This window comes from Rhinopithecus roxellana, chromosome 15, assembly GCF_007565055.1.
Source record: "Rhinopithecus roxellana isolate Shanxi Qingling chromosome 15, ASM756505v1, whole genome shotgun sequence".
In the NCBI taxonomy this organism is placed as follows: Eukaryota; Metazoa; Chordata; class Mammalia; order Primates; family Cercopithecidae; genus Rhinopithecus; species Rhinopithecus roxellana.
In genome coordinates, this window is record NC_044563.1 from 56,262,474 (window position 1) to 56,277,908 (window position 15,435).

The following is a 15,435-nucleotide window of genomic DNA, read 5'->3' on the forward strand; positions in this document are numbered from 1 at the left end:
CTATAATTACTCCCGTATTCTGCTTAAATCCTATTTTTGTAAAACTATGTGTGTATGTGTGTGTCTTTGTATGTATACATACATACATATATTTGTATTATATGTAGAGACAGATGAATAAAGATGAATAAAATGTGCTGCTACACACAAATACAAAGTTTGCTCCACCAAAACTTACATTAAATACCAAAATTAGCCGGGCGCGGTGGCTCACACCTGTAATCCCAGCACTTTGGGAGGCCGATGCAGGCAGATCACGAGGTCAGGAGATCGAGACCATCCTGGCTAACATGGTGAAACCCCATCTCTACTAAAAATACAAAAAAGTAGCCAGGCGTGGTGGCACATGCCTGTAGTCCCAGCTACTCGGGAGGCTGAGGCAGGAGAATCATTTGAACTGGAGAGGCGGAGGTTGCAGCGAGCCGAAATCGCGCCATTGCACTCCAGGCTGGGCAACAGAGTGAGACTTCATCTCCAAAAAAAAAACACCAAAATCATTTTATTTTTAATTTTGATTGAAAACCTTCCTAAATCTTCTATGTGCCTGCTTTCTTATGAAGGCTCTCATAATTACAGTTTTCTATTTTACTGATGATTTAACACCAATATGGCATAGTAGAAAACAGCAAGTGCACTGGAGCCTGGGAGACCTTTCTTCAGACCTGCTTCCACACTTAGCCAGCCTGTGGCCCAGGCAAATCTTCTCACCATTCAAAGCCTGCTTCCTCATCTGTTAAATGGAGACAGCATTATTAAAAACTAAGACAGTGCACTCATAATTCTCGTGAGTAACCTGAGTTATAAAATGCAATATAGAGATGTGCTTGGGCCAAGCACACACACAGGAGTTGGCTAGCTATGTTTTTTTCTTTAGTCGGCCCCTCCTTACAGTTGAACTGTTTCTCCCCCTCTCTCTTTTTACATGAAGTAGTGAGACAGGGCTGTTTAAGAATCCAAACACAGTGACTACAAAGGTAGGACAGTAGCTAATATGATTTATCACTCAGCTATATTCCAGAATCAAAGAGTATACCACAAAGAGAGCAAACTATCAGCTTTCGCTTCTTGCTGTCAGTGTAATCCTCTTAATTCCTCCCCTAACTTACTTAAAATAAGCATACAGAAACCGGGTAAGAGCCTAGTCTCCACTATGAAAAGAAAGTACATGAGTTTTAGTACATAAACTCTGTAAAGTCTGCTTACAGTTGGGTTCTTAGCTGTATTCTGTCTAACTGCAATTACCACTTAGAGTCCATTAGGCAGGGAGGAAAAAGAAACTCTTCCTGGAGCCTAAAAGTTGGTTATCACATCCATAAGTTAAAGATGATAAACAAAGTTATACCTTATACTTCTCATCCCATCTCTAAACACTATGCTATTGATAATTTATTGGTTGTGAGCATTTTCCTGTTAAAATTGGAATTTTATAGTTGAAAGTACTTTCTAGCAAAGTGGGAGAAGCAGAATTTGCTTCCAGAGAGCCACAGAAAGGTCTTCCCAAAACACTCATAGAAAGAGTTGGATTAAAAGTCACGAAATCCTGAAAATCTCACCAGATGTTGTGTGGAGAGCAGGGGCTGAAAGAAAGAAGCAGCTGAAGGCTCACAGACCTGATTGCATTTTCAACACCTTTTAAATATTAGCCTAGAAATGTTTTGAAACTCTCATTTTACCAGATGGAAACCATTAGAAAAAAACAAAACTTTAGTCCTCTAGTAACCCGAACAATAGTTCAATCTGATCAACAGAAATGGCATTTATTATCTGCTTAACATATATATGATACACACTGCCATAGGGCTAATAAAAGACTAATAAAACAAGGGTTCTTGCCTAAAGGCAATCTCAGTTTGGGAGTGTTGAGAGGAGTGGAGGGAAAATCAGACAATGAAGAACTGATTATAACACGGTAAGCACCCCATAAATGATAGTTATTGATTATACAAGTAGGGAGTGGGAGGACTTTGAAATAAAGACCATGGTGCCTAAGGGCATGTATTACAAAATGTCCCTTGAATACCACATTAAGAAATGTGAACCTTATGCTGTATATAATCTATCAAAGCTTTCTAAGCCCAGTGAGTAAGAAAATTCATGTATCTTTTTTCATTTTATTATTTATTTATTTATTTATTTAATTTATTTATTTATTTATTTTTGAGACCGAGTCTGGCTCTGTCGCCCAGGCTGGAGTGCAGTGGCGCGATCTCGGCTCAGTGAAAGCTCCGCCTCCTGAGTTCACGCCATTCTCCTGCCTCGGCCTCCCAAGGAGCTGGGACTACAGGTGCCCGCCACCACGTTCAGCTATTTTTTTTTTTTTGTATTTTTAGTAGAGACAGGGTTTCACTGTGTTAGCCAGGATGGTCTCGATCTCCTGACCTCGTGATCCGTCTGTCTTGGCCTCCCAAAGTGCTGGGATTACAGGCATGGAACCACCATGCCCGGCCCATGTATCTTTTAAAGATCACTCTAGCAGCAGTGTAAAAGATTGTAAGGATTTAAGATACACTGGTTTATATGATAGCCTCTGGAGCTAGACTGCCTGGGTTTGAATACAGGTTCTAACACTAGTTTGTGTGACCTTGGTGAAGTTACTTAACTACTTTGTGCCTTAATTTCTTCATCTAGGAGATCAGGAAACAGTCCAGGAAAATACAGATTAAAAACAAAGAAGGATCGACAGATGAGACATCTCACCAAAGAATCAATATGGTTTATCATCAACAATATCTATCACTAAGGGAAGAAAAATTAGCGAAACCAAAAATGACTTAGATTACTAGCTTGGGAGACTAGGATGATGATAATACCATGAGACAAACCAGGGAAAAGAAAAGGAAGAGGAGTATTAAACTGATGAGTGTGGCTCCAGACACTTTGAGGTTGAGGTTCCTCAAGGACAAAAAAGTACAAATATCCATGGTTGCTGGAAAATGCAGACTGGAAATCCAAAAGAGAGGCAGAGCTAGAGACACAGACTGAAGAGGTATTAACATGTAGATGTGTTAGTTGTAGCTTTAGTAACACAAGAGAGTACCTAGAGAAAAAGAGTAATACAGAAGAGTCAAGGAACTCCAACAATTAATCAAGAAGTGTTGGTAAGGTAGACGGAGAGGAGAAATACAGCCAGAAGAAATAATCCTTTCCTTCAAGAAGATTTCAATGTCATTAAGGAGAAAAGACATACACATGTTAAATATTTTTTATTATGGCTGTTTAGAATTAATAAAAGCAACTTTGAAAGTAAAACTACCTTTGCAAAAATTATGAGTGACAGAAATCAATGAACATGGAGTAGCTGATTCCATCTTGCTTCTAGCCTCACAAACTGTCTTTGTACATTCCTGGGCATAGGCCAAGCTAACTATGGGAGGAATTTAGTTTATAGTTTCACTTTAAAATAAAGATGAAAACAGTCCCTTTCCGAAAGTAACCTCTTCCTTATGACTCAGGGACTGAAACCACCTTTGTAAAATTATGGTTCAGGAGTCATGTACCCAGAAGTCACAAGGTTTGCAGCCTTCCCAATTGCTCCCATAGATAACATCACTATCATAAAACCTAAGACTGGTGCTTGAGGTATTTTTCAGACTCTGAATTCTGATGGACCCGCTGGTGTCAAATAGGTAGCCCATATCAAGAAACTGGCTCAATTAGTCTTATGACCCCCACACAGGAACTAACGTGGCACAAGAAGACAGCTTAGACTCCCTATGATTTTAGCCCCAACCCAACTAATCAGGATTCCCCATTTCCTAGACCCCTGCCTACCAAACTATCCTTGAAACACTGTAGCCTATGAATTCTGAGGAAGCAGATCTGAGAATTATCTCCCATCCTTCCATTTGGCTGGCCCTGTGATAATCAAACTCTTTCTTTGCTGTAAAACCTGTTCTCAATGCATTGACTTTTCTGGGCAGTGAGCAAAAAGAATCCATCATGCAGTTATAAAAGCAGATATGGAAAACACCAGAATGGTAGGGAGAGAAAGGGAAATTATGCTGAAAGGTGGAAAAGCTAGTGGTAACAAGGAAAAGGAATACTGGCTTAAAGGAGAAAGCCACTTCCAAGACAGGGTAAGTAAAGAGGAAGAAGAAAACTAATATTTATTGAATGTCTACTATATGCCAGTAACTGTCCTAAGATCTTTCAAACATTTTACCTTATTTAATTCTAACAATATTCCTAATAGAAGAGACAAATATTAGCCCCATTTTACAAAAGCAGACTAAGATATACAAAAAGTTGATGCAAAGTCTTGCATCCAGTCTACCTACACATGGCAGTTTTAGGGCTAGAATTTAGGTGAAGGACCAAAGCCCTTTATTTTTCCACCATACTTCCACTTATTAAACTGGCAAAAGCAGGATATTTCTAAAGGAGAAGGGGAAAAAAACAATAAAAACTATACTAGAAAAAAAAAAAAAACAATTACTACTTTTCTTACTATAACAGAGTTACCTCTTTGAAAAAGTATAAAAGAAAAATCAACCAAAAAATGAGTTTTTTTAACAGTAAAAATAATCTCTCAGTCAGAGAACAGGTAAGATTAGACAGGAATCATTGCTTCCAGGCTCATCCCTCAGGTCTATTCCACACTGACACCATGGTTAGAATTCTAAATTGCAAGCCTGACTATGTCATTTACTCCTCCTCTCTTTATAATCTTTCAATAATTCCCTATCAATAGGATTTAAAAAAAAAAAAAAAAAAACAGAAACAAAAGGAGAAAGCTACCTAGTAAGCCTATTAGAAAGCTATCTACTAAGCCTGTATTCCTTAACCTAGAAGGAATCATAGTAAGATTTTTTTAGTTAACTCAAAAAATGAATGCTTATTTATAATTTACAACGTTGCTTTATACTCCATTTTAGTCCCCTACTTTTCTCACCCCAAAATTGTAAAATAAATAAAATTTCAAATGCCAGTTAAGGAATAACATTGACACCTTGTGGTGAACACCCTAAAATATCAAATATGACAATGAGTAAACTGGCTCCTAATTAAATGTCTACTTTTACCTGAAAACAAAACCTTAATCCAGAGATTTCCAAGAGTTAAGAAGGAATAGTTCAATTACTATCCCACATTAAATGTAAATTTGGAAAGAAATGCTAAACTTTGTCAACACTGAAATTAGCCTAAATTCTTAACCATGGGTCAAAGTATCTGAATATGGTCTTAGGTCATTGTTTTCCTATAAAGCAGTACAACCCATCCATCTGAGGAAGCTTTTTTCTTTTTTTTTCTCTGCGATGGAGTCTTACTGTGTCACCCAGGCTGAAGTGCAGTGGTACAATCTTGGCTCACTGCAACCTCCGCCTCCTGGGTTCAGGCTAATCTCCTGCCTCAGCCTCCCGAGCAGCTGGGACTACAGGCATGTGTCACCATGCCTGGTTCATTTTTGTATTTTTAGTGGAGATGAGGTTTCACCATGTCGACCAGGCTGGTCTCAAACTCCTGACCTCAGGCAATACACCCACCTTGGCCTCTCAAAGTGCTGGGATTGCAGGCACTGGGTTCAGTAAATTTGGTTGATAAATAGACACTTGATCTGGTTTAGGAAAAGTATATCTGTGTTATTAGCTAGGCATGAATTGTACAATAGGCATGAGGAGACCACTGTTAATAAGGCAGTTCAAATTACTGACACATCAGAAGAGTCTGAAAAATACCCTAGATATAAACTCCCCCAGAGCCAAATCATTGCAAGATCAATGTTCAATAACTAAGCAACTACTAAATTAGCCTGATGACTTTGCATTTATGTAGGGCATTGCGTTTTCCAAAGAATGTCCGCAGTCATTATGCCATGTGTACCTTGTAACCACCAGTTTAGGAAGGTGAGACTATTAAAAGGATCTAAAAAAACATGCTTGTCAGAAACCCTTCAAAGCATCCTCCAGTCTGGCTCTTACTTGCTGTGTGTCCTCAGATAGATAAAACATTTAATGCCTCTTGGCTTCAGCTTCTACAATCAAGACAAGGGCTATCTATCATCCCTGACGTGTGAAAGACTTCTAAGAGAATAAGATAAAAAATGTGAAAATGCTTGTAAATTACACAAATTTGTAACATCACTGCTTCCACTTTTTAGAAGCATCAGAGGTTAAACGAATTAGGACAAATCAAAGATAAAGGCAGGGTAGGATTAATCGAAACATCCTCCATGATACCACACTGCTTCACAAGATCCAACAGTCTTTCTTCAGTTCCTGCTCTCCTACATTATCACAGTGTTCGCTACTCCTGGAAACTATTCTCTTTCAGCATCTATGATACTACACTATCCCAAATCCTCTTCTTCCTGACTTAGTATTTTTTCTTTTAATTCTACTGTTTTCTCCAACAAGGTCACACAATCTCACATTTAGAACATATCTTTAAATAATTGTACCTACACCTCATTTTACTTACTAAGGAAAACTGATACCAAGAAATATTAGTGGCATACTCACATTTCAAACAATTTCTGGACTTTCTTCAATACTTAAAACTTTGTGTGTCTCAAACTGAAGAGGCATTAAAATATGTTTATGTTTTGACACCTCCCACTATCTCCACCCTCTAATTTCTAAACCCTGTGTGTTCTGCTACATATCCTAAGCAGTCAAAGTGTAGGCATCTCTCAAGCAAGAACCAAAACTCAGAAAATGTATATGGTTACTTTAGTCAAAACCATGTTTCTTAAGATTAATGGACACAGTCCATGTGACCAAACTCTATATCAGCATGTGTAATAAGATTCAAGTTTCACAAAGGAAAGGCCAATTTTGTAATGTTTCTAAAATAACCATTTCTCCGAGCATCCTTCTGGATTCTTCCTCAAGTACATATATAGAGGATGTCTAACGTTCTGAAATGTATTACGTGTCGTGTAAACATTAAAAATCCTGTCAAAATCAAATTTCAATGAACAATCTGTCTGAGTAGGGTGAACACAGGTTGAGTGTCACTGTTAACTTTATTTGGAATTGCATTTATTTTGGTGGCTTGCTCCCTGGAAAAATATCCTTGATGATCTATCACATTTAAAATTAAAGCTAAATTTTAAAATCTTTCAAAATTAAGCCCAGACATTATGAAAATATAGAGCTGAGGCCTTTAAGCCTCTGAGCATTAGGTACATGCAAAGCTTTTTTCACTTGCCAAACACAATTCTTTTAAGACAAACAAAGAACAGGTCAAAACTCAAAGCCATGTCTGGGGCTGCTGAAGGGCTTTCCGAGGGATGCCGCAGTTGTTAGGACTTTGATAAATCTAACATCTGCAACTTTGATTGTTGTTCTGTAGGGTACAGAAGACCAGGAAATAGCTCATGTCTGTTTTAAGATCACTGGCTTCCAAATATTCTCTCCCACTGTCCAGAGAAAGGAAATGGCTTTCCAAAGACTTTGTAAACTAGATAAACTTAAATCACTGTAGCTACAAAATTTATGACACTTGCACTAAAAAAAGGTAAACTTGAATAATAGCCTCTAAAGCTCCTGTTCATTTTCTCACATTGAAATGTCACAAACTCAAAATGAGAAAGATTCTTTAGAATTCAGGGCAATCTAAGAAGTTTCTTACCGTAGCAAAGAGAAGACATCGTAAGAATTGCGAACACAGTTCTGATCCACCTGCAGAAGAACAGTCTTCTGAGCATTTGAATAACCCTGAAAGACATTAATCAACAAATTAATCAAAACCAAACAAAATAAAATATAGGCACAAATTAATCATGTCTGTCTTTTTAAAAATATGACATATTAACAACTGAGTAAATCTAAAATTTTAGAGATTCCAAAAAGTAAAGTATATCTGCCATGTAACACAAGTCTAATCTTTCAGGGCGAGGGAATGTAAAATAAGTTTTGGTGGGGGGATCTGACAAGAGCGGAGAAGGAGCGCACCCAGCCCAGCCCTGAGTTCTGCGGCCTTCCCTCCCATCACAGTGCTGACCCAGCAGTTGCTGCCCCAGCCACGGAGCAAGACAACAGCCCCCAGACCCCGAAGGGGCAGAGCAGATTTGGAGATGTCACCCAACGCTGCCACCCTTATGCTGACCAGTCATCCCTAGAGAGAGATGAACACGGATCCTTGACCCACTTTGGTAATGTCTCCACAGCGACAGAAGATGACAAGGATCACACCCACGACGAGAGAGCTCCAGATGATGGCTGATGACTGAACATCACCTGGGGCAACAGCAGCAGGGAGAGGCGCCTGAGAAAGCTGCTGAGAACACAGGGACCCAGGAGACCTGCCCACCTGGGATCACAGACATGGAAGAGGAGTCAAGGCTGGGCACCTTTGGGCCAGCACAAGAGCCTGCAGAATCTATCCCCACAACTCAGGAGAGAGGCAGTAAAAAATGCAGCACAAAGGAACCCTCAACCCATGTACCACCACTGGATTCCCATGAAGCCAGCTCGGTTTGAGAGAAGGAGGTATCCTGGAATCACAGCTGCAGTTTGGGAATGCATGAACACTGGATTTATCTCTTATTTCTTCACTTTTGGGGAAAATCTCTTGTTTTAAAAAAGTGATAAATTTGGTGTTAGGTCAAAAAAATAAAATACATTTCTTCTCATAGTTTCCCACGGAAACAATGTTTCACATTACAAATTGTGGTGAACCTCCCAAGGAAGCTCCAGAAGTCGTTTTAACATATTATGTGACTCAAAAAGAGAATTAACAATAATATTTCAACTATGCCTAGCCATCATCATATGTAACGTTTTTTATGGGGAAAAGGGCATTCCAAGTTCTAATTAGGAACACCAGAAACAAGTATTTCCACTCTGGGGTACAAAGGAGCAAGGATACTTTCTAAAAAGAACAAAGGACAATTCCATAAGAAGAACAGAATAGGTATCTCTGTCATTTAAGAAAGGCAGAGGAGGAGACTGATTTGAGTAATGATAAAACACCGGTCTCCTGCACAGCTGGCTCTACATAAATTACTCTTTCCCTATTGCAATTCACCTGTCTTGATAAATCGGCTCTGTACAGGCAGCAGGCAAGGTGAACCAATTGGCTGGTCACACCACTGCACTCCAGCCTGGGTGACAGAGGAAGACCCTGTCAAAAAAAAAAAAAGGAAGATAAAAAGGAATAAATAGTCATTTTTTTAATTAAAAAAAAAAAAAAAAAAGGTCGGGGAACGGTGGGAGAGTACACAGTAATATAGAAAAAAAGACTATGGACCCACCAGGAATCCAATTCAAGCCTTCAATACAACAGCTCTATAATCTTAAGCAAGGCACCAGAGTGCTCTTAGTTTAACCTTGGTTTCTTCATCTGTAATATGGAGATGATAATAGTAACTGCCTCACAAACTATGGGAATTAAAAGTTAATATCCGTAAAATGAAAGGTATGTAATAAGCACCATATACATATTTGCTATAATGCTAGTGGAAGCATTAAAAGTTATGTCATTACAGACATTAAAAGGATACTGGAAGAATATTATTAACAACTTTATGCTTTTAACTATGAGAACTTAGATTAATTAGACAAGTTCCTTGAAAAGAAACACAAACTGCCCAGACATACTATAAAACATCTAAATAGCCCCATATCTACTGTTTTAGTGAATAAGCAATTGAAAATCTTCCCACACACACAAAAATCCATGTCCAAACGGTCTCACTGATGAATTTCATCAGACATTTAAGAAAGAAAGAAAGAAGAGAGAGAGAGAGAGAGACAGAGAGAGAGAGAGAGAGAGAGAGAGAGAGAGAGAAAGGAGGGAGGGAGGGAGGGAGGGAAAGAGAAAGAAAGAAAAAATCCACTTTACACAAACTCCTTCAGAAAGTGGAGAAGGGAACAATTTCCAACTTACAAAACTAGCATTCCTGATGCCAAAACTAGACAGAGACAACACACACACACACAAAGGAAATTATACACCAATATCCCTCATGAACAGAAACACAAAATCTTTAGCGAAATATCAGCAAATTGAACCAGCAATATATTATAAAGATTTAAAAAGACATATCATTAACTGGATGTAGCCTAAGAATGTCTAGTTGATCTACCATTTAAAAAACAATCAACTAGGCAAATACATGAAACAATCATAAATCTATCTTGATGGGCACACCTTTATAAAGACGCAATCTGTGAAAACAATGACACAAAGGCAGGGGAATAGAGAAGCAAAGCTTTTTACAGTATTAAAACTAAGTTGGTATTAATTCAAACTAGTGAAGCTTATTTTTTAAAAAGATCAACACTGACAAATCTTTTTTTTTTTTTTTTTTTTTGGAAACAAGGTCTGATTCTGTTATCCAGGCTGGAGAGTGGTGGCACAATCACAGTTCACTGCAGCCTCAACTTCCTGGGCTGAAGCCATCCTCCTGCCTCAGCCACCAGAGTAGCCAGAATTACAGGCATGCACCACCATGCCCGGCTAATTTTTTTTTTTTTTTTTTTTTTTTTTTTTTGTAGAGATGGCGTTTCTCCATGTTGCCCAGACTGACCTTGAACTCCTGGGTTCATGAGATCCTCCCACCTCAGCCCCCCACTTAGCTGGGACTACAGGCATATACCACCACGCCCAGCTAATTTTTATCTTCTATAGAGAAGGGGGTCTTACTATGTTGCCTTACTAAAGGCTGGTCTTTAACTTCTGGACTCAAGCTATCCTCCTACCTTGGCCTCTCAAAGTACTGGGATTACAGGCATGAGCCACTGCACCTGGCACATTGACAAATCTTAAGGTAAACTAACCAAAGGGAAAGGAAAGAAGACTCAAATCACTAAAATCAGGAAAGAAGTGGGAGTGTTATTACCAACCTTACAGAAATAAGAAGGCTTATATAAAAGAATACAGTGAACAATTAATCACATTCCAGCAAATCAGATAACCTAGACAAAATGATATACAAACTACCAAAAATGACTCAAGAGAAACAGGAAATCTGAACAGACCTATAACAGATAAAGAGGTAGACAGAATTTGTAATCACAAAACTCCCACAAAAAAAAAAAAAAGGCCAGGCACGGTGGTTCACACCTGTAACCCCAGCACTTTGGGAGGCTGAGGCGGGCGGATCACCAGGTCAGGAGATCAAGACCATCCTGGCTAACACGGTGAAATCCCGTCTCTACTAAAAATACAAAAATTAGCCGGGTGTGGTGGTGGGCGCCTGTAGTCCCAGCTACTCAGGAGGCTGAGGCAGGAGAATGGCATGCACCCAAGAGGTGGAGCTTGCAGTGAGCTGAGATTGCACCATTGCACTCCAGCCTGGAAGACAGAGCGAGACCCTGTCTCAAAAAAATAAAAAATAAAATAAGCCCAGAACCAGATTATTTGACCAGTGAATTATACCAATTATTTAACACGAATCCTTCTCAAAGTCTTCAAAAACCATAAAAGCAAGGAAACACTTAAGTTATTCTATGAGACCAATACTATCCTGATACCAACGCCAGACAAAAATGTCACGAGAAAACTATAGACCAATATCCTTTATGAATACAGATATAAAAATCTTCAACAAAATACTAGTAAAAGTGATCTAGTGGCATATTAAAAGAATTATAACCCACAACCTGGCAACTATTTCTGGGTATATACTCCCAAAAAGTGAAAGCAAGAATGGGAAGCGCCATTTGTATATCCATATTCATGGCAGCATGATTTACAACAGCCAAGGGGTGGAAGCAACCCAAGTGTCCACAGACAGGTGATGGGTAAACAAAACATGGTATATTCACACAATGAAATATTACTCACCATTAAAAAGGAAGGAAATTCTGACACATGTGAAAACATTGATGAAGCTTGAGGACATTATATTAAGTGAAATAAGCCAATCAAAGGGAAAATATTCATTCATTCATGAGGTACCTAGAGTAGTCAAAATCATAGAAACAGAAAGTTGAAGGGTAACTGGCAGGGACCAGGGAGAGGGGAGAATGAGGAATTATTGTTTAATGGAGAGTTTCAGTTTTGCAAGGTGAAAAGTTTTGCAAGATGAAATACATGGATGGTGGCAATAGTTGCACAACAGTGTGAATGTACCTAATGCCACTAAACTGTATACTTAGAATGGTTAAGATAGTAAATTTTGTGTATTTGCAATTTAACACAAATAATTTTTTTTAAAGATTACACACCATAAACAGCTGAAATTCATACAGGGTATGCAAGGGAGTTTCAATACATGAAAATCAATCAGGCTGGGCCCCTGTAATACCAGCACTTTGGGAGGCACAGGCAGGAGGATCACTAGAGCCCAGGAGTTAAGAGACCAGCCTGGGAAACATAGTGAGACACCATTTCTACAAAAAAATTTTTTTAAACAAAGAAATTGGCTTGGCATGGTGATGCATGCCTGTAGTCCCAGCTACTCAGGAGGCTGAGGTGGGAGGATCACTTGAGCCCAGGAGTTTGAGAGTACAGTGAGCCATGATTGCGCCACTGCATTCCAGCCTAAGTGACACAGCAAGACTCTGTCAAAAAGAGAAAGAAAAGAAAGAAGGAAGGATCAGTGTAATATACCACAACACACATAGTCATCTCAGTTGATGCAGAAAATGCATTTGACAAAATTCAGCACTTTTCCATGATTAAAAAAAAAAAAAAAAATCAACAAACTGGGAATAGAAAGGAATTTCCCAGACCTCATAAAGGGCATCTACAAAAAACCCACAGCTAACATCATACTCAATGGTGAAAGACTCAAAGTCTTCCCCCAATATCAAAAACAAGAAAGACAAGGTGATTGCTCTCGCCACTTCTACTCAACATTTGTACTCTAAGTTCTAGCCAGAACAATTAGGCAAGAAAAATAAATAAAGTGTATTCCAAACTGGACCAAAATAAATAAAATGGCATCCCATGTTCATGGATTTAAAGACTTAACATTATCAACATAGCAACAATACACAAAGCAATCTAGATATTCAATGCCATCTCTATCAAAATTCCAGCAGCCTTGTTTACAGTAATGGAAAAGCCAATTCTCAAATTCATATGGAATTGCAAGGGGTCAATAGCCAAAATTATATTGAAGAGAACAAAGTTAGAAGATTCACACATCTCAATTTCAACTTAATACCAAGCAACAATAGTCAAATCAGGATAGCACTGGCATAAGGACAGATATATAAATCAACAAAATAGAACTGAGAATCCAGAAATAAATCGATGTATCTATGATCAACTGATTTTCAACAAAGGTTCATAGACTACTCAATGGGGAAGTAAGTCTTTTCATCAAACGGTGCTTAAAAAAAACTGGATAGTCACACGTAAAAGAATGAAGTTGGATCTGTTCTTAATGCCATATTTTTAAATTACCTCAAAATGAATCAAAGACTTAACTGTAAAACCATAAGCTGGGTCAGGCACAGTGGCTCACGCCTGTAATCCCAGCACTTTGAGAGGCTGAGGTGGGCAGATCACTTGAGGTCAGGAGTTCGAGACCAGCCTAGCTAACATGGTAAAACCCCGTCTCTACTAAAAATAGAAAAATTAGCCGGGGCGTGATGGCACGTGCCTGTAATCCCAGCTACTCAGGAGGTTGGAGGCAGGAGAATAACTTGAACTCAGGAGGCAGACGTTGAAGTGAGCTGAGATTACGCCACTGTAATCCAGTCTGGGCGACAGAGTGAGACCCTATCTCCAAAAACAACAATAACAAAACACCATAAAGCTAAAAAAAAAAAAAAAAACTATACAACTATTAGAAGAAAACACAGGGGTAAATCTATATAACCTTGGATTTACCAATCTATTCTTACATATGATATAAAAAGCATTAGTACAAAAAAAATCAGTAAATCATACTTCATTAAAATTAAAAACTTTTGTGCATCAAAGGACACTATCAAGTAAGTAGAAAACAACCCAATGGAATGGGAGAAAATATTTACAAATTGTATATCTGATAGAGGTCTAATATCCAGATGATATAAAGAACTCATACATTCAACAACAAAAAGACAACTCAATTTTAAAATGGGCAAAGAACGGCGAGAGACATTCTCCAAATAAAGATACACAAATGGCATAGCAAAGAGAAGATAAGTGTTCGTGACGATGTAGAGAAATGAGAACCCTCACATACTGCTGTTAAGAATGTACTGGTCAGCCACTGTAAAAAAAAAAGTTTAGCAGTTCCTCAAAAAGGTAATCACAGAATTATAATATGACCCAGCAATTTCACTCCTAGGTACATACCCAAAAGAACTGAGAACAGACACTCAAACAAACAGTTGTACATGAATGTTCACAGCAGCACTATTCACAACAGTCAAAAATATAGAAACAATACAAATGTCTATCAACAGATGAATAAACAAAATGTGTGTGTATGTGTGACTGCGTGTGCGTACACATGCAATAGAATATTACTCAGCCCTAAAAAGGAACGAAGTCCATTCCTTCCTACATGTAGATGCAACACCAAAACATTACACTGAAAAAAAGCCAGAACAAAAGGTCACATACTATATAATTCAATTTGTATGAAATACCCAAAATAGGTAAATCCATACAGATGGAAAGCAAACTGGTGTTTGCCAGAGGTTTAGAGGACAGCAAAATAGAAAGTGAGCACTTCATAGGTACAAAGTTTTATTTGTGGATTATGAAAATGTTTTGCAACTTGACAGAGATGGTGGTACACAACATTGTGAATGTACCCAGAGCCACTGAATTGCAAACTTCAAAACAGTTAATTTATGTTACATTAACTTCACCTCAATTTAAAAAAAAAGGATGCTAAGAAATAATCTATACATTTTAAGGGCAGATGAGGAAAATGAGAACAGAGAAGACAGTCTTATAAATCAGCAACAAAATCCAAATAATAGAAGACTTGAGAAGTAGATTTAAGATTCTCAGGAGAAATGATTAATGATGTTCTACTTAGCTTTTCTTATTTTATGGAAAAAGCTGCCAAATATTTTTTCTGACTATAAAAAATTTATCCACACCCACTGACATACAACTAAAAGCCACGCTTTATAACAGGGAAAGAACATTCAACTGGAAGCTGGGATCCTGGGTTTTAATTTACTCTGCCTATTGCATAAGTGAGGAAAATAATTTAACTCTCCTAGGCCTCAGTTTCCTTAATTATAAAATGAGATGCAACTACTACTAATAAAAACAGTAATAAAAAAACAGCAATATAAAAAGTAATGTTTACATGCATTTACAGTGTGGCAGGCAGTATTGTATCTTACATGTCAACGTTAGCTAACTGTTAAAGTGTTAAATGTTAACACATTTAATATTCACAAACCCCTGTGAAATAGGTGCTATTATTATCCCCACTTTAAAGGTGTGGAAACTGAGACACAAAGAGGATTAAAGAGGAGAGCCATGCAGTCTGGCTCCACAGCCCATGTTCTTAAGAACCAGGCTATACTTGATGATCTCTAAGACCTTTTCCAATTCTAAAAATTCTGAGTCCATGTACATTTA

General features: G+C 38.2%; 1 protein-coding gene across 2 annotated transcripts in view; it reads right to left on the reverse strand.

Moving 5' to 3' along the window:
* Window positions 1-15,435, reverse strand: part of UVRAG (UV radiation resistance associated) — a 335,339-nt gene that overhangs the window by 230,306 nt on the left and 89,598 nt on the right. For both annotated transcript variants that reach the window (XM_030917811.1, XM_010366787.1), the window contains one exon: window positions 7,573-7,658. In XM_030917811.1, the coding sequence (XP_030773671.1) occupies window positions 7,573-7,658 (86 nt within the window). The remainder of the gene's footprint in view (window positions 1-7,572; window positions 7,659-15,435) is intronic.